This window comes from Pongo abelii, chromosome 18 (assembly GCF_028885655.2).
Source record: "Pongo abelii isolate AG06213 chromosome 18, NHGRI_mPonAbe1-v2.0_pri, whole genome shotgun sequence".
Taxonomy (NCBI): Eukaryota; Metazoa; Chordata; class Mammalia; order Primates; family Hominidae; genus Pongo; species Pongo abelii.
This window is the reverse complement of record NC_072003.2, coordinates 66875524-66890362: the sequence shown is the minus strand read 5'-3', so window position 1 is coordinate 66890362 and position 14839 is coordinate 66875524. Positions and strand designations below refer to the sequence as shown.

General features: G+C 57.5%; 1 protein-coding gene across 15 annotated transcripts in view; it reads left to right on the top strand.

Annotated features, from left to right (window-relative positions):
- ZDHHC1 (zinc finger DHHC-type containing 1) overlaps positions 1 to 14839 on the top strand; it is a 22071-nt gene extending 7232 nt beyond the window's left edge. For 2 of the 15 annotated variants that reach the window (XM_024233231.3, XM_054534955.2), the window contains exons 2-12: positions 1273 to 1319; positions 2645 to 2887; positions 8105 to 8280; positions 9808 to 9909; positions 10320 to 10444; positions 10533 to 10691; positions 10940 to 11052; positions 13704 to 13786; positions 13987 to 14080; positions 14205 to 14265; positions 14374 to 14839. In XM_024233231.3, coding sequence (XP_024088999.1) covers positions 1311 to 1319; positions 2645 to 2887; positions 8105 to 8280; positions 9808 to 9909; positions 10320 to 10444; positions 10533 to 10691; positions 10940 to 11052; positions 13704 to 13786; positions 13987 to 14080; positions 14205 to 14265; positions 14374 to 14648 — 1440 coding nt within the window. In that variant the 5' untranslated portion in view covers positions 1273 to 1310 and the 3' untranslated portion in view covers positions 14649 to 14839. Of the gene's footprint in view, positions 1 to 1272; positions 1320 to 2644; positions 2888 to 8104; positions 8281 to 9807; positions 9910 to 10319; positions 10445 to 10532; positions 10692 to 10939; positions 11053 to 13703; positions 13787 to 13986 lie in introns of all 15 variants that reach the window. The other 13 variants (XM_054534952.2, XM_054534953.2, XM_054534962.2 and 10 more) reach the window with 10 other exon arrangements.

The window sequence follows — 14839 nt, the reverse complement described above, 5'->3', positions numbered from 1 at the left end:
GTCGCATGCCTCTGTTTTGCTCTTTGGAAACTCCTGAAGGTGTAGGGTTGTTCAGGTTTGGGGATGGCAAAAGGAGAGCCAGAATTTAGGAATCCAAATTCATGGATTCCTTTCAAAGTAGTTGCCCTGGTGATGGTGTCACTGGAGAGCTGATGTGCAAGCCACAGAGAGTGGCCCCAGAGCAGAACCATCCAGCCCAATCGTATTCACAGGGCTTGATCTGATGACCTTTGACAATTTCCACAATACAAGGACAAAGATTTGCTATCTTTGGGGACATGCAAAAGAAAGTGAGGGCTGGGATAGTGGGTCATGCATGTAATCTCAGTGCTTTGGGAGGATAAGGTGGGAAGATCGCTTGAGCCCAGGAGTTGGAGACCAGCCTGGGCAACATAGTGAGACTGTCTCTGCAAAAATAAAAAATAAATAGTTAGGCATGGCAACACGCCGCTGTGTTTCTAGCTACTCAGGAGGCTGAGGCAGGAGGATCACTTGAGCCCAGGAGATTGAAGCTTCAGTGAGCTATCATTGCGCCATGGCACTCCAGCCTGGGTAACAGCGCAAGACCCTGTTTCAAAAACAAAAAAAAACAAAACAAAGCAAGGCCAGGCACGGTGGCTCACGCCTGTAATCCCAGCACTTTGGGAGGCCAAGGCTGGCGGATCTCTTGAGTCCGGAGTCCAGGAGTTGGAGACCACCCTGGGCAACATAGTGGGACCCTGTCTTTACAAAAAAATAAAAATAAAATAAAAAAAGTAGCCAGGTGTGGTGGTGCGTGCCTGTACTTCCAGCTACTCTGGAGGCTGAGGTGGGAGGATTACTTGAGCCCAGGAGGTCAAGGTTACAGTGAGCTGTGATGTTGCCACTGCACTCCAGCCTGGGCAACAGAGCAAGATCCTGTCTCAGAAGAAAAAAAAAACCCTAAACGCAAAACCAAAATACCACCAGTTGAATCCCTGAGGGAAAACTAAGTCCTCCATTTAGCTTTGAGATGGGACTACTCAGAGGTCACTTCAAATAATGCTTGGCTTGGCCTGTAGGAGGCTCTGAGCCTCAGGTGGGCTGAAGGGCAGGGTGGCTAGGAGTGTGTCTGGCAGTCAGGGTGGTAGCCAGCCGGCAGAGGGAGATGGGCTGCGGGAGGCATGGGCTGACGACCCTGCAGAGAAGCCGGCAGGGCTGGATGGATGGAAGGCAGGGGAAAGCGGGCCAGATGGCTTAGGGTGGACCAGGATTCCACACCATTTACTGTGCCCACATTTCCTTTTATTTCAGATGTTTTCAAGTCAGCAAACATTTACTGAGGATCTACTATGTACAAGGTACAATTCTGGGTGCCTGGGGGAAGGGACATAGGGGACAGAGATGAATACACCCCACCCAGCACATTCCATGCCTTTGGGGAAAGCTGTCCTAATGAGGGCAGACATGAGGATTGCAAAGCGTCTCAAATGGCAAAGTAATTTGCCCAACGATGACTTAGCATAAGGGCCCCCTGACTCAGGGCATCAAGGAAAGCTTCCTGGATGAGGCAACGCTTGCAGTTGGCTCTGAAGATCAAGCCTCATTCTGTGGATTGAGAAGTGAGAAAGGTGATCCAGGAAGATGCACTGAGTCGGGGTCTGCGGCACCCTTTCTGCTTAGGTTCCCTGTCTCATGGGCAGGGGCTCCTGAAAGGAGAGTTCAGCTACCAAGGTTTTAGTCCCAGCTCCTGGCCTTCCCGCCACGAGCGCAGAGCTGGCCTGACTCCCAGGTGTGGCGCTGCCTGCCTGGGCTGTTGTCCCATCTTGGGCCCATATCCTGGGGATGGGGGTCTTCCTCCTGTAGCCCACCCCTTCTTGCCTGGCATTCATCCCTGGCCACTGGGCCAGCTGTCTGGCTAGAGGGTGGCGGGTGGAGGGGGTGGTTGATGCCATCTGGTGGGTCTGGCTCTGAGTCCAAGGGCGTTAGCCCACCTTTCTGTACAAAACTGTACACCAGGCCCAGATTTACTTAGAGAAACGTGGTCATTTCTGCTGCTGAAGGGAACTAAAGAGGAATCCTTCCCTTCCTCTCATGTGCTGGCCCCTCCCCAGCTGAGAACCCTCAGGCAGCATGGGGCAGAGCTTCAGGCTCCCCCAGTCCTAAAGGGATTTTGTGTCCACCATGGGGCAGAGGGCAGATCCTCCTTCTGGGCACCCCATTCCCCGTTTCCCTGAGCAAAGGATAGCGGGGGTGTCTGACACTTGCGTTTGGACCTCAGGAAGGAGGTGACTAATCCTAACAGAATAAGCATGTGTTCTCATCACTCTGGCCCCAGCCTGATATTGTTACCAGATGAGAACATGTCTTATTGGGTTTAACTGTGATGGCTGTGAAGACAGCACTTTGAGTAACAGGCAGCAGCACTGTGTCCTGAATAAACTCTGGGCCCTCCTACCTTGTCCTGGCCAGGCTAGGGCCAGGGTTGGCTTTGGGCTTTGAGACAGCAGCCCACTCCCACCCTCTCCCCACTGCCCATCTCTATTGTGCTAGGACCCCAGTTTCCCTGGCAGAGTAGCTGTCGCAGCCTACTCCCCCTGTGCTGAAACTTGGCTGCAGACACGGGCCCTGGGCTCCAGCCCGGCCTCTTGGGCTAATGCTCTCTCTACTGTTTCTCCCTCTGGAGATGAACATCTGCAACAAGCCCTCCAACAAGACGGCCCCTGAGAAGAGTGTGTGGACAGCGCCGGCGCAGCCCAGCGGACCCTCTCCCGAGCTGCAGGGCCAGCGATCCCGCCGGAATGGGTGGAGCTGGCCCCCTCACCCGCTCCAGATTGTGGCCTGGCTGCTGTACCTCTTCTTTGCTGTGATCGGCTTTGGGGTCCTTGTTCCCCTCCTGCCTCACCACTGGGTGCCCGCTGGCTACGCTGTATCCTTGGGAAAGCGTAGGGCTGGTGTGTGGAAGTGGGGAGGCAAAGGATGGCTGGCACAGCGGAGGCCCAAAGCTGGGTTGAGAGCCTCGGGGAGCACAGTCAGGAGAGCAGAGCAGGGTGGGCCCAGTCCTGGGGACTTGCTGCTTCCCAGCCTGTCTCCAGCCTCCACCTGACCTCTCCACCTATTAGGGTGGGTGGGCATGCCTAAAATACCTAGGAGCACGTCAAGCCGCGCAAAGATGTGAATCCTGTCTGCAGAGGCACCACGGGAGCAGTCATAGAAGGAGGAGCCTCAAACCATCCTGAAGCTAATTGTGTTCAGAGCTGAACAAAGGATGAAGTAGGGAGTAATTAGTCCATCTATCGAAGAATTTTTCACTTTTCAAAGAGTCACTGTAGAATTCTTTTACATAGTAAGTGTCCTGGTGCCTTAAAATATGGTTTTATTTATGGACAGACTGTGCCCAGGACTGTTTATGGGCACATTGATTCTGTACATCAGACCCTTTTAGAGTGAGGTTGAATGTGACAAGAGATGGGATGGAGATACCTCAAATGCTCCTGGGAATAGTGACAAACCCAGACTTGCCTGAGCCCAGTGGTGTGACTGCCCCTTCCCTGGCCACAGCCCCCAGGAGCAGAGGATGTGGCTGCAAGGCCAGGGGTTGCAGTGAAGCAGGCATATCTGTGCTCCTTTCCGGAGAGTTCCTATTTGAGTGTCCTTCACAAAGATGACTCCTGTGGGGAAGGTGAGGGCAGCCTAAGGGTGGTTGGCAGGGATAAGCCTAAAAGCCTGGGACATCGAGCCTGTGGTGAGCTCTGTCCCTGCTCAGCACCTTCGGAGCTGCATGGGACCGAGCAGCTCCTGCCAGCTCTGTGGGTCTTAGCCTCCTCCTCTGTCTGATGGGAAGGCTCCTACCTGGAGCACTTTAGGATATATGTGAGCACTAGAATTCATTAAGCCACAAATGTGAACATGCTCTTTTAGGAAACCGCAAAGTCCTGGGCTGGTGAGTGGCAGGGTAGGTGTGTGGAGGGGGACCCTAGAGGAGGTTGTCATCCTCAGACACAGCAGTGCCATCTGGGGGCTTCTTGTTCACTAGAGCCCAGGGGCTGGTCATCAGCTCTGTGAATGGAAAACTGGACTTTCCCTGAGGTGACCAACAGGTCTTAGTGCTGTTAAGTCATGGGACATGGGAATGCATCATGGGACATTCCTCCTGTGATCTGGAATGGACACGCCCCTCACTAGGGATCACCTGGGTTCCTCCCATCAGGATACCTGGGAAACCAGATTAACCAGATGAACAACTCCATGGCTTGGACAAGTAGAAGCAGAGCAAATCATGATAAACAGAAGGCAGTAGGCTTTATTGAGCCCTTACATGTGCCAGGCCCTGCATCAGCCACTTTACATGAATGATCTCATTTTGTCTTCATAGTAATCCTGTAAGGAGGTATTCTCCCCATTTCCTAATGAAGAAGCTGGGCACAGAGGTTCTGTGACTTCCTGAGATCACATAGCGGGCACCCAGTGAGGCCAGATGGGCTGCCCAGGAAGCCTGACTGTCCTGAGAGGGGCGGGTTGAGGGCTTTGTCTCCACATTCAGGGTTCGTCTGCTTTGAGCATTGCAGAGGCTCACAGAACCACCTGGTTCATGCCTGACCAGACTATATGCTCTCCTTCCTTCCATCAAAGCCTTCTTTCTGCAGGCTCTCTCAGGTCCCCTGAGGAGTGAGGTAGGGTCATAATGGGTACCAGGTACCCACCTTGGGCCTGGAACTGGCCTGGGCCTTAGGGATGCAAGCTGAGCCCTAGGGTGCTGGGCCCCCAGCTGAAGGGAAGGCTGGTGCACTGGAGATGGTGATCACGCCACATGGCAAGTGCAGTAGACTGTGAGGGCAGGCGGAGGCCACCTACACCAGCATCACCGCATGTCCACAGGCACACTCGCGGCCTGTGGCTCCCCTCCTCCCCCGCCCCACCTCTCCCCATGTGCTCTTGGCTCCTCCTCCTTCCTTCCTAACTTAAATCCAGTCAGTCATCCAGCCCTGTTGATTTTGCCTCCTAAATAGACATTGAATTGGCTCCCGGTTTCTGCCACTGCCAACTGTCTGTCTTCACTGGATGACCGCTGAGTTTCTAAACGGGTCCCCCATACACGCTCTCACCTCGGCCAGCGCATCTGCATCCCTGCTCTTTCCAAAAACCAAATCTGATAATGTTGCGCCCCAGCTCCAGGATTTCTAATGGTTTCTTCCTGCCTTAAGTAATGAGGCTCAAGGCCGGGCGCAATGGTTCACACCTGTAATCCCAGCATATTGGGAGACCGAGGCAGATGGATCACCTGAGGTCAGGAGTTCCAGACCAGCCTGGCCAACACGCGAAACTCCGTCTCTACTAAAAATACAAAAATTAGCTGGGCATGGTGGCACACGCCTGTAATCCCAGTTACTTGGGAGGCTGAGGCTGGAGAATCGCTTGAACCCGGGTTGGGGGGCGGAGGCTGCAGTGAGCCGAGATAGCGCCATTGCACTCCAGCCTGGGCAACAGAGGGAGACCCTGTCTCAAAAAAAAAAAAAAAAAAAAAAAAAAAAAAAAAAAAAAACAAAGAAAAGAAATGAGGCTCAACATGGCGTCAAGGCTCCGCATTCTGGACCCTGCCTCTCTCCCCCATTTCCTCTGATGTGATTTTCCCTGTCCTCTTCTGTTTCCACGTCACTGGTCTCTGCCTGGAAGCCCCTTGTCTCTCTCCCTGCTCCCAACACCCAGCTAAATTAGAGGCCGAGAACTAGCAGCCCATGGCCAGTCCAGCCTGCAGATTTGTTTTTTTTGAATTGAAGGATAGTTAACAAAGAAAATGCACAGATCTTAATGTTCCTTCTATAGGCATGTTTTTTAAATTATTTATTTCCTTAACATTTAAACATTGAGAGATCTCACATAAAAACCCAGACTTCTGGTTCCTTTTGAGAAGCCAGAAATTGGCCACACAGACCCTCATTCTTGCATTCTTGCAAGACAGCCTTGAGCTGGAGGCACACTTCAGCCGAACTGCTGGTTGGCACTCCACATGTTCCCCACAGCCACAGTCCCTTGCCAGGCTCCCTTTCCTCTTTGCCTGCCAGGTCCTTGGAATCCATTCCTCTCCGTCTCAGCTGAGACAATCCTTCCTCAGGTAAGCCTTCTGGACCCCTTCAGACTAGATGAGGTCACTTAGTTATAAACTGGCATAGTCCCACGAACTTTCTTCATTGTAATTAACCCATTATTTGATTGATATCCATGTTTTTGGGCAGGAGTGGTGGCTCATGCCTATAATCCCTGCACTTTGGGAAGCCAAGGCAGGCAGATCACCTGAGGTCAGGAGTTTGAGACTAGCCTTAGACAACACGGCAAAACCTTGGCTCTACTAAAAATACAAAAATTAGCCAGGCGTGGTGGTGAATGCCTGTAGTCCCAGCTACTTGGGAGGCTGAGGCAGGAGAATCACTTGAACCTGGGAGGCAGAGGCTGCAGTGAGCCAAGATCGCGGCATTGCACTCCAGCCTGGGCAACAGAGCGAGACTCCGTCTCAAAAAAAAAAAAAAAAAAAAAATTCCATGTTTTCCACCAGACTGCAGTCTCTTCAGTGCTAGGGACTCTTGCCCCTGCCATATCCATCAATGCCTGTCACAACAAAAGACCTCAATAGACAGCTGAATGAATGACCCTGGGGGTGAGACGGGAGAACAGCTGGAGCAGGCAGGGAGTAAATGTTTGCCCTCATTCAGTGTCTGAAGAGTGGATGGCACGGTGAGCACAGTAGCTGGTGATAGCAGAGAGGTTTGGGAGGAGCCAGAGGGAAAGGGACCTTAGCACCGAGCGGAGGAGTGAATTTCAGCCAGAGAGCTGTTGAGACCCACTGTAGGGGTGCAAGTAGGGAGGGCTTTGGGTCTGAGCTTTTAAAAACTTACTCTGCGACCATGTGAAGCATAGACTCAAAGGAACTCAGACAGGAGGCGCAGAGTTGGGAGGCTCTAGAGTGGCGCAGGCAAGAGATGAAGACTTGGCCATAGGGATAGAAGGGGTAGTGATGGCTACAGGATTGTCTCTCTCAGCTGTGCTATGGCACGTTAGGACGGAGCCTGGTTTATGCGGCACGTTAGGGCGGAGCCTGGTTTATGCGGCACGTTAGGGCGGAGCCTGGTTTATGTGGCACATTAGGGCGGAGCCTGGTTTATGTGGCACATTAGGGCGGAGCCTGGTTTATGCGGATATGTAGAGAGATTTGGCTGGTGGGAGGAGGAGGAAGGGAGGAAAAGAGATTGGACAGCTGATGAATGAAGGATGGCAGATGGATGATGGGTAGAGCATGAATGATGGAGGGATGATGTCTGCCTGGCTAGCAAGAGGACGAGTGGAATTTTGGGCTGAAGCGGGTGTGATCAAGGGAGGGAGAGTGGATGGCTGCCTGGGTGGAATCTATGGGTGAATTTTTACACATCAGACTTTGTAGCAAATTGTCAGCAAACTTGTCTCCTGCACTTGGCCCAGTCATTGAGCAGTTAGGTCCTGGAAGAGCTGTGTTTCAGCTTCAGAGACTAGCCATGCTGCCCCTGGCCAGGTCCTGAACATGGCAGGCCATCCCAGACACTCAGCCCAGGACTCCAAGTGCCTAGATTCTTGGTAGGGGAGGTAGCAAGTGTCCGAACCCCTGTCTGCAAGAGGTTCTCCATCTGGCCCAGCTACTGAAAAGGGGGGTGGCTGCATCCCTCTTGGAGGTGACTTTCTATGAAAGCAAGATAAGGAAGCTGGGAGTTAAACTTCAGGTTCTTGGACCTTAGGTGGGGTTGATCTCTTTCAGTCTCACATCACCATTTGGAATCTGAAACGAGAAACCGGCCTGAGGTCAGACCAGCCAGGGCCTGCACCAGGCCTGGAGCAGTGAGGCCAGGACCCTGCGACTGGGCACCTAGGTGGCGACGGCAGGCACTGCTGGCTGGCTGTGGACTCCTTTCCTAGATGGCCTCTCCCTCTTTCCATTTGGGGCATAGGGGTTACCTGGAGAGGTCTGATGAAGAGGCTTTGGGGAACTGGAGGTAGGAGGTGGCACAGGCAGAGAATCTGCACAAAGTGGACTGGCATGGCAGTGGGGAGTTCTCTGGCTGCAAGGAACGGGGCGGGACTCCCAGCCGGCAGAGTGGAGTGAGTCTTTAACCTGCTGGGCCAGTGTATGGGCGCCATCTTTGCCGGCCACCTTGTGGTGCACCTGACCGCCGTCTCCATCGATCCAGCAGATGCCAACGTGCGAGACAAGAGCTATGCGGGGCCCCTGCCCATCTTCAACCGAAGCCAGCACGCACATGTCATTGAAGACCTGCACTGCAACTTGTGCGACGTGGATGTGTGAGTGTGTGTGGGTGCTTGTGGCTGCCGAGTGTGCTGTGGGGCGCACGGTGGAGAGGGGGTGCCAGGGCTTCACAGCCATCCCTGATGCCTCAGAACCCTCATGTTTTATGCAGTCAAGAACCTTGATGGCGTGACAGAGAACTGGGTTCCTGAGAAGGTGAGGAGAAGGTGATTGGAAACAGAAGATGAGGAGTAGTATTCCAGCAGTTAAAGGAGGAAACATTTGGCCTTGCCCAAACATTTCTAATGAGCGGCTCTGCCAGTGACACCCTCACATCTCTCGCCAGTATTCCCATGTAGGGGTGGGCAGGGGTGTTGATGCCTGAGACTCACTGTGTGCTGAGCTCTTCCTGCAGCCACCCTGCATGGCTTTCTCACTTCATGGAGCAGGAAGAGCCCAGCACTTAGAAAGGCTGATAGGCCAGACACAGCCACTGATAGCGGAGCCAGATTCACATCTGGCTGGCTAGGCCCCTAAGCAGATACTGCTGCCCTGGGGTCTACCCAGGAGTCGTCTGAGGCCCAGGGGGGCCAGGTGGCTTGCTCAGGTCCCTCTGCTAACGTGGAGGAGTCACTACGTGCTGCGCCTCTGCCACCTTGGCTGGTCCCAGCTACCTCTCTAGGGGCCCTCTCCACCCTTCTGGAGCCCCCTAGTCTCCAGGTCTCGGGTGGGGGATCAGGGATGGGGACATGGCCCAAAGCCAGCCCCCACCAGGAAGCCTGTTGAAGGGGTCTGTCTGCAGACTGAGCAAGCCCCTAGCCTTAAGGCGGCAAGGACTTGGACATGAGGCCATCCTGCCATTCACTGGGCACCCGCCAGCACACTTTCCGAGCAGCTGCTCCAGCAGCTGCTGCCCATTGCAGGGCTCTGCCCTGTTCTGGGGGAGGGGTTGTGCCTTTGGGCCTTCCCCGGTGCCTCCCTGGGCTGGGAGACTCCCCTGAGCCTCTGTGGTGAGCACCTGTATGCTCACGCGGATGGCAGCCTGCACTTCTTTTGCCTCTTTTCTCTTAGTCCACACAGATTGAAGTTTCTGGAAAAAATGCCAGTATCATTCCCATAGAATGGCAGGGAAACAGGGGCCCACTGCCGGAGGTGTCGGGAAGGGCAGTGCAGGAGTGTCGGGAAGGGCAGTGCAGGCCCTGGGCCCCCCGCCTTGCTGTCTGCAGCTCCCTGGGCCCACACCTGCATCTTCTGGCTTCTCTCGGGGTCTTTGCTTGGAAAGGACGTCCATTTTCTGTTTCATGGCGCATCAGCTAGGCGCACAATCCCAGAGCAGGAGGGGTGCGCCTCCTTACCTCTCCTGCGGCCTCTGGGGTCCCCCAGCTCTTCGGGAGCGCTGCCTCCTCTAGGGGACCCACCCCGCGGCGCCTGCAGAGGGCGCGCGCGCTCCTCGTCGCCTCGCTCGGGGCTGTCTCAGGCTTTGCGCTTGGTCCCTCCACAGACCCCACTCAACCGCCGCGACCCGCCGGGCCGCAGAGCGGGGAATGAGCCAGCCAACCGCGCTGTGCCCCCTCTCCCTGCAGGAGCGCTCGCTCCAAGCACTGCAGCGCCTGCAACAAGTGCGTGTGCGGTTTCGACCACCACTGCAAGTGGCTCAACAACTGTGTGGGCGAGCGGAACTACCGGTGAGGACAGCCCGGCCGCACGCGGGCCTGCGGATGCACTGTCTGAGGGTGGCAGCCACAGACCTTGCAGCTCGCATGGCAGGCGGGCAGGGATGGGGATGCTTCGAGGACCTGTGCCCGTTTTATGCGGGGGTGCTGCCCAGAGAGAGTGATGCTCGTGGGTGCCGGCTGAGATGGCCAAGGGTGGGCCTGGAATCTTCCACCGAGCTGGCCCAGAGAAAGGCGGGCTGCCTGATGGGGTGGCCACCCATCTTCAGTTTTGCCGTATGCCTTTGGCTTCTGAGGAGTTGGGGCTGTGGGGTCACCCTCAGCCCTCTGAGCCCATAGCAATGACCCTACAGCCCCAACTCCTATGGGCCTTCCAAGGCTGGAGCTCCGGGGAGCTGACAGCTACCCATGGCTGGGCCCAGGCTCTTTCTACACAGTGTTGCATCCGCCTTACTGGGCGTCCTACTCCTGGTGCTGGTGGCCACATATGTCTTCGTGGAGTTCTTTGTCAACCCCATGCGTCTGCGCACCAACCGACACTTTGAAGGTCAGTTTAGGCTCCGGGCCTATTCTCACCCCCAACCCTGGTCACCTGTCATGTCCCCGGCTGAGCACACACTGCCTGTGCCTTGCAGTCCTGAAGAATCACACGGATGTGTGGTTCGTGTTCCTGCCCGCCGCCCCCGTGGAGACCCAGGCCCCTGCCATCCTGGCCCTGGCCGCCCTGCTCATCCTTCTGGGCCTCCTGTCCACAGCCCTCCTGGGGCACCTGCTCTGCTTCCACATTTATCTCAGTAAGTGCCTCCCGCACCTGCCTTCTGGAGCGCAGGGGTCCTCAGATTGCAGGAAGGTGCCCAGTTGGACGGTGGACCCTGAAACCATGCCCCTGCCCAGTATGGGCTCACTATGGTGGCCAGGTCTCACCTGATGGCTTTGTGTATTTGGGGACACTGGTTTCAGCCTGGGGCTGGTTGTCCTCCCTCCTGTTCTGAGCTCCAGGGTCCCCCTTCCACTGCACTGAGCCCTCTCCTCCCCCCACCAGTGTGGCACAAGCTCACCACCTATGAGTACATCGTGCAGCACCGCCCACCGCAGGAGGCCAAGGGGGTTCACAGGGAGCTCGAGTCATGTCCTCCCAAGATGCGGCCCATTCAGGTATAGAGGATGAGGGGTGGGAGGGGGCCTGGGTGTGGGGGGTGTTGGGCTGTGCAGCAAGCAGCCAGTGAGGAGACAGGGCAAGGGAGGCAAGCCTGGAACAGCCGCTGGGGGCGGGGGTGCTGGGGGCAGCAGGGACCGGGCTTGTGCTGAGCGTGTGTCTGCTCGTCCAAGCGTGGGGACAGCCAGAGGGAGCCCTGTGTTTCCCGGACCCCACGTACACACCTGCCCAGGCGCCAAGCATGCGCGGGAGGGCGTAGGATGTGGGAGCCTGGAAGCAAGCAGGTTGGGGCTGCAGCAGGAGAGAGAGGGATGGACCAGCGACGGGGTCAGTGATGGGTGGCCAGGATGGAGCCATCACTTCTCCTCATCCATGACCTTGAGCGCTTATACCCATTACCCTAATTTATGCTTAAAACAGCCTCTGTTGCAGGCGTGCATACTGAGGCCTAGAAGGTTAACCACAAGCTGGGTCTGGGAAGAGTTAAGGTCTCCACACTCTGGCCGGCCTGGCCAGGCCGGTGGCTGACCAGCCTATCCCCATTCCCACGCCCCATGGCTTCCTGAGGTCAGCTGCTGGGGTGGGGGTGGTCCAGTCGTCAGAGGAGCCCCTAGGGACTAGGAAGGCGGGGCCCAGGCAGTCTTTGCTGGGGGAAGGCTGAGCCCTGGATCCCAAGGCCTCATGGCAACTGGACACAAACAGAGGCTGGTGGGTGGGTTGGGGAGGGCCTAGGACCCCGCCTCTCCTGTTCTTGTCGCCAGGGCTGGACACTACTTGTGGGCTAGGCTGCCAGGACTGGGCAGGCCTGGGCCTGGGGTGTGCTGGCTGTGGGTGGTGACTCCACTGTTACACCACCGTATACCTGCCCCGGTGCTGGGCTCTGATGGTGGCAGCTGTGCTGGGGAGAGGGTACTGTTTCCAGCCCCACATCAAGAGGAGATGGAGGCCCAGAGAAGTAGGCAGGAGACTTCCTCAAGCCTCATAGCCAGCACCCACTGAAGCAGGGCGGGCTCTTCGGCCCTGCCCTGCCAAGGCTTTGGGGCCAAATGTGGCCACAGCAAAGACATTTAATTTCTGTTCTGTCCATCTGCAGTGACTTGAGGGAGGTGAACCCGGGGGACAGGAGTGGTGTTCTTGTCCCCTTTTACAAAGCAGACAGCTGAGGCTGAGGGCCCAGTACCATTCAGGAATGTACACAGTTTTGAAGGTCTCTGAGGAAGTATCCTCTGGACAGCCATGGTGACAGAGGACAGGGCTCTGAGTGGGGACTCACTGGGGACGCTTTCAGACTTCCTGAGCTGGCTAGGGCCTGGCGCCTTTCCCATCCTGGCCCCTCAGCTTCTGAGACCTCCTCTACTGCTGCCCCCTCCTCTGCTCCCCCCTCTGGAGCCCAGGGCCCCCCAGTGGGCTTTGCCCCTCTGCTGGCCCTGGAGGGTCACTGAGTCCACACTGGAGCAGAAAAGAGGTGTGGGGGAGAGTGATCTTGAGGTCTCCAGTCCCTGTGACTGGCCTCTGACCCCTGACCCCGCGCTCCTCGGCCCAGGCTGGCGCCTCCACACCCCTCTCCAGAGCAGCAGCCAGGGCAGAGGTTGGGCGGGGCCGCTGGCTGGGCTCCTCCCCCAGATCTGTCAGGGCCCTGCAGGCAGCCACCCACCCCCACCCCAGCAGGAATGCGGGAGGGGCCCCTCTCTGGAGCCGTTGCCCCCAAACATAGGCTTGTTTTAGAGACGGCCTTGCTGTTACAGTGTCCTCTCTGCATTAGTCAGGACGCCTCCGTCTCCATGGAAACGGCTGCTGAACTGGCGACAGCTGTCCGGGTGCTCCCGGCAACCCCTCCCCGCTCCCACACTCCCGGGACCCGCCCCCATCCCGCACCACGCCCTTCCCGGGCCTGCTTTCCCCCGGCTTTTGTTTCCTCACCTGGAGTCCTCCTGGGCAAAGCTGGGGCGAGTCCTGTGGGCGGGGGTGCAGTACTAGGCCACTCCTGCAACCCCCTGGCCTCAAGGCCCCTTGGCTTTCAGGGGTCGCGTCTGCACCCTCAGGGTTGCTGTGAAGATCAGGGCTTGCCCATAAGCCTGGTGCCCAATGGGGCTGCGGCTCTGTTTGTTCCACCACCTGCTACCCTCCCTTTTGGTGTAGTGGCAGGGAGACCACCACACGTGCATTTACCGCAGCCCCTTCTCGGCAGCCGGGATCGTGGCTGGTCCTCTGTGAGGGCGAGGGGTGCGCCCAGGACTTAGCTCTGCGGGAGCTGGTGGATGCTCACTCAGGCCTGTTTCTCAGCCAGGGGAAAACAATTGGTTCAGAGGCTGGATCCCTGGGGACGCCAGGAGCAGGTGCGGGCAGCTCTGAGCTTCCCACCACTCCCTGGCTGAGCCTCTCTAAACTGGGCCTATAGACCCATGGGGGCTGGGAGCCTTCCCGCAGGAGGCAGAGGCTGAATAGATGAGGTGAGGACCTGGGGATGGGGCAAGGGCCAGAAATGGGTGTTTTAAGCCTTACCCTACAGATGGGGTTTTCCCAGCATGGCTGGGAGCCTGGCATGAGGCCTGAGATGTCCCACAGAGGCCAGTGAGGGCAGGACTGCGTGAGCTTGAGGCTCGGGAGCCACACCCGGCCTCCCAGCCTGCTTGACTTCCACCTTCCCCAGGAGATGGAGTTCTACATGCGGACCTTCAGACATATGCGCCCAGAGCCCCCCGGCCAGGCCAGGCCAGCAGCAGTGAATGCCAAGTGAGTGCAACCTGGGCATGTGCCACTGGGCATCTCCAGTTAGCATGGCCGGGCCATCGAGGCAGAAGGGGGTAGGCTAAGGTCGGGGCACGAGTCTGGCCGTTCTCTGAGCTAACAGGAAGGGAAGCTTCTCTCAGCACCTCCAGTGGGGAGGGATTTGGGGAACAGGCCCCAGGCTTACCCTCCTGCTTCCCCCTCAGTCCCTCCCAGTTTCTTGCCACCCGTGGCCAAGCGGAACCTCCACCACCCTCTTCCCCAGACACTCTCGCCCTGCCTCCCCGGATCCGACCCCAGGTAGGAGGGACTGTGCTGGGCCTCCGGTCCAGGTGGAGTGGGATAGAAAGAAGCTTCTACCCTGGCGATCGCCTCTGCTTCTTTTGGCGATGTGGGGCCCTCAGTCTCCCCCGTGTCTCTGCAGAAAAAGAGGAAGAGGCGCGTGTATAAAGTGCGAACCTCTGAGACCTCGGATCCGGCGTCGGGTGAGCGCCTCTTCCTGTCCGGGTCCTGCTCTGGGAACTCGAGGGAGGGGAAGGCAGAGCCACAAGCGAGCCGCAGCCACTGGGCTCATGTTCCCTTCCCCTGCGCAGGGCCCAGGGCCCCCGGCCGCCGCTCCAGCTCGTCGACGGATTCCGCGGACGCCAGCCCTGTGCACGCCGCTGGCCCTGCCGGCGCCTACCACTCGGCGTCGGCAGAGTCCGTGGACGAGATTCCAGTGGCGCAGACGCGCCTGGGCAGCGCTGCTCTGGCCGCCCCGCGGGGCCGGGGCCTACAGCCCACCCTGGCGCGGCAGGCGCGTGCGCTCGCCATTTTCGTGAGCCGGAGCAGCGGCGAGCCCAGGGCGCCGGGCGGCCGGGAGGCTTAGCTGGGCCGAGAGGCCGGAGGGCCGAGTTGGAGCGGCCGGCCCGACTCTCTATGCAACACCCCATCCTTGCCGCACCGAGTGCACTTTAGGGGCCCCTACGGCCGGGGGGATCGTCCTCCCTTCCCCACGACTCAGCAATACCCGCCCCACCGTCTGTGATGCTCCAATAAACTTTTTTATGCTTTTGCGGA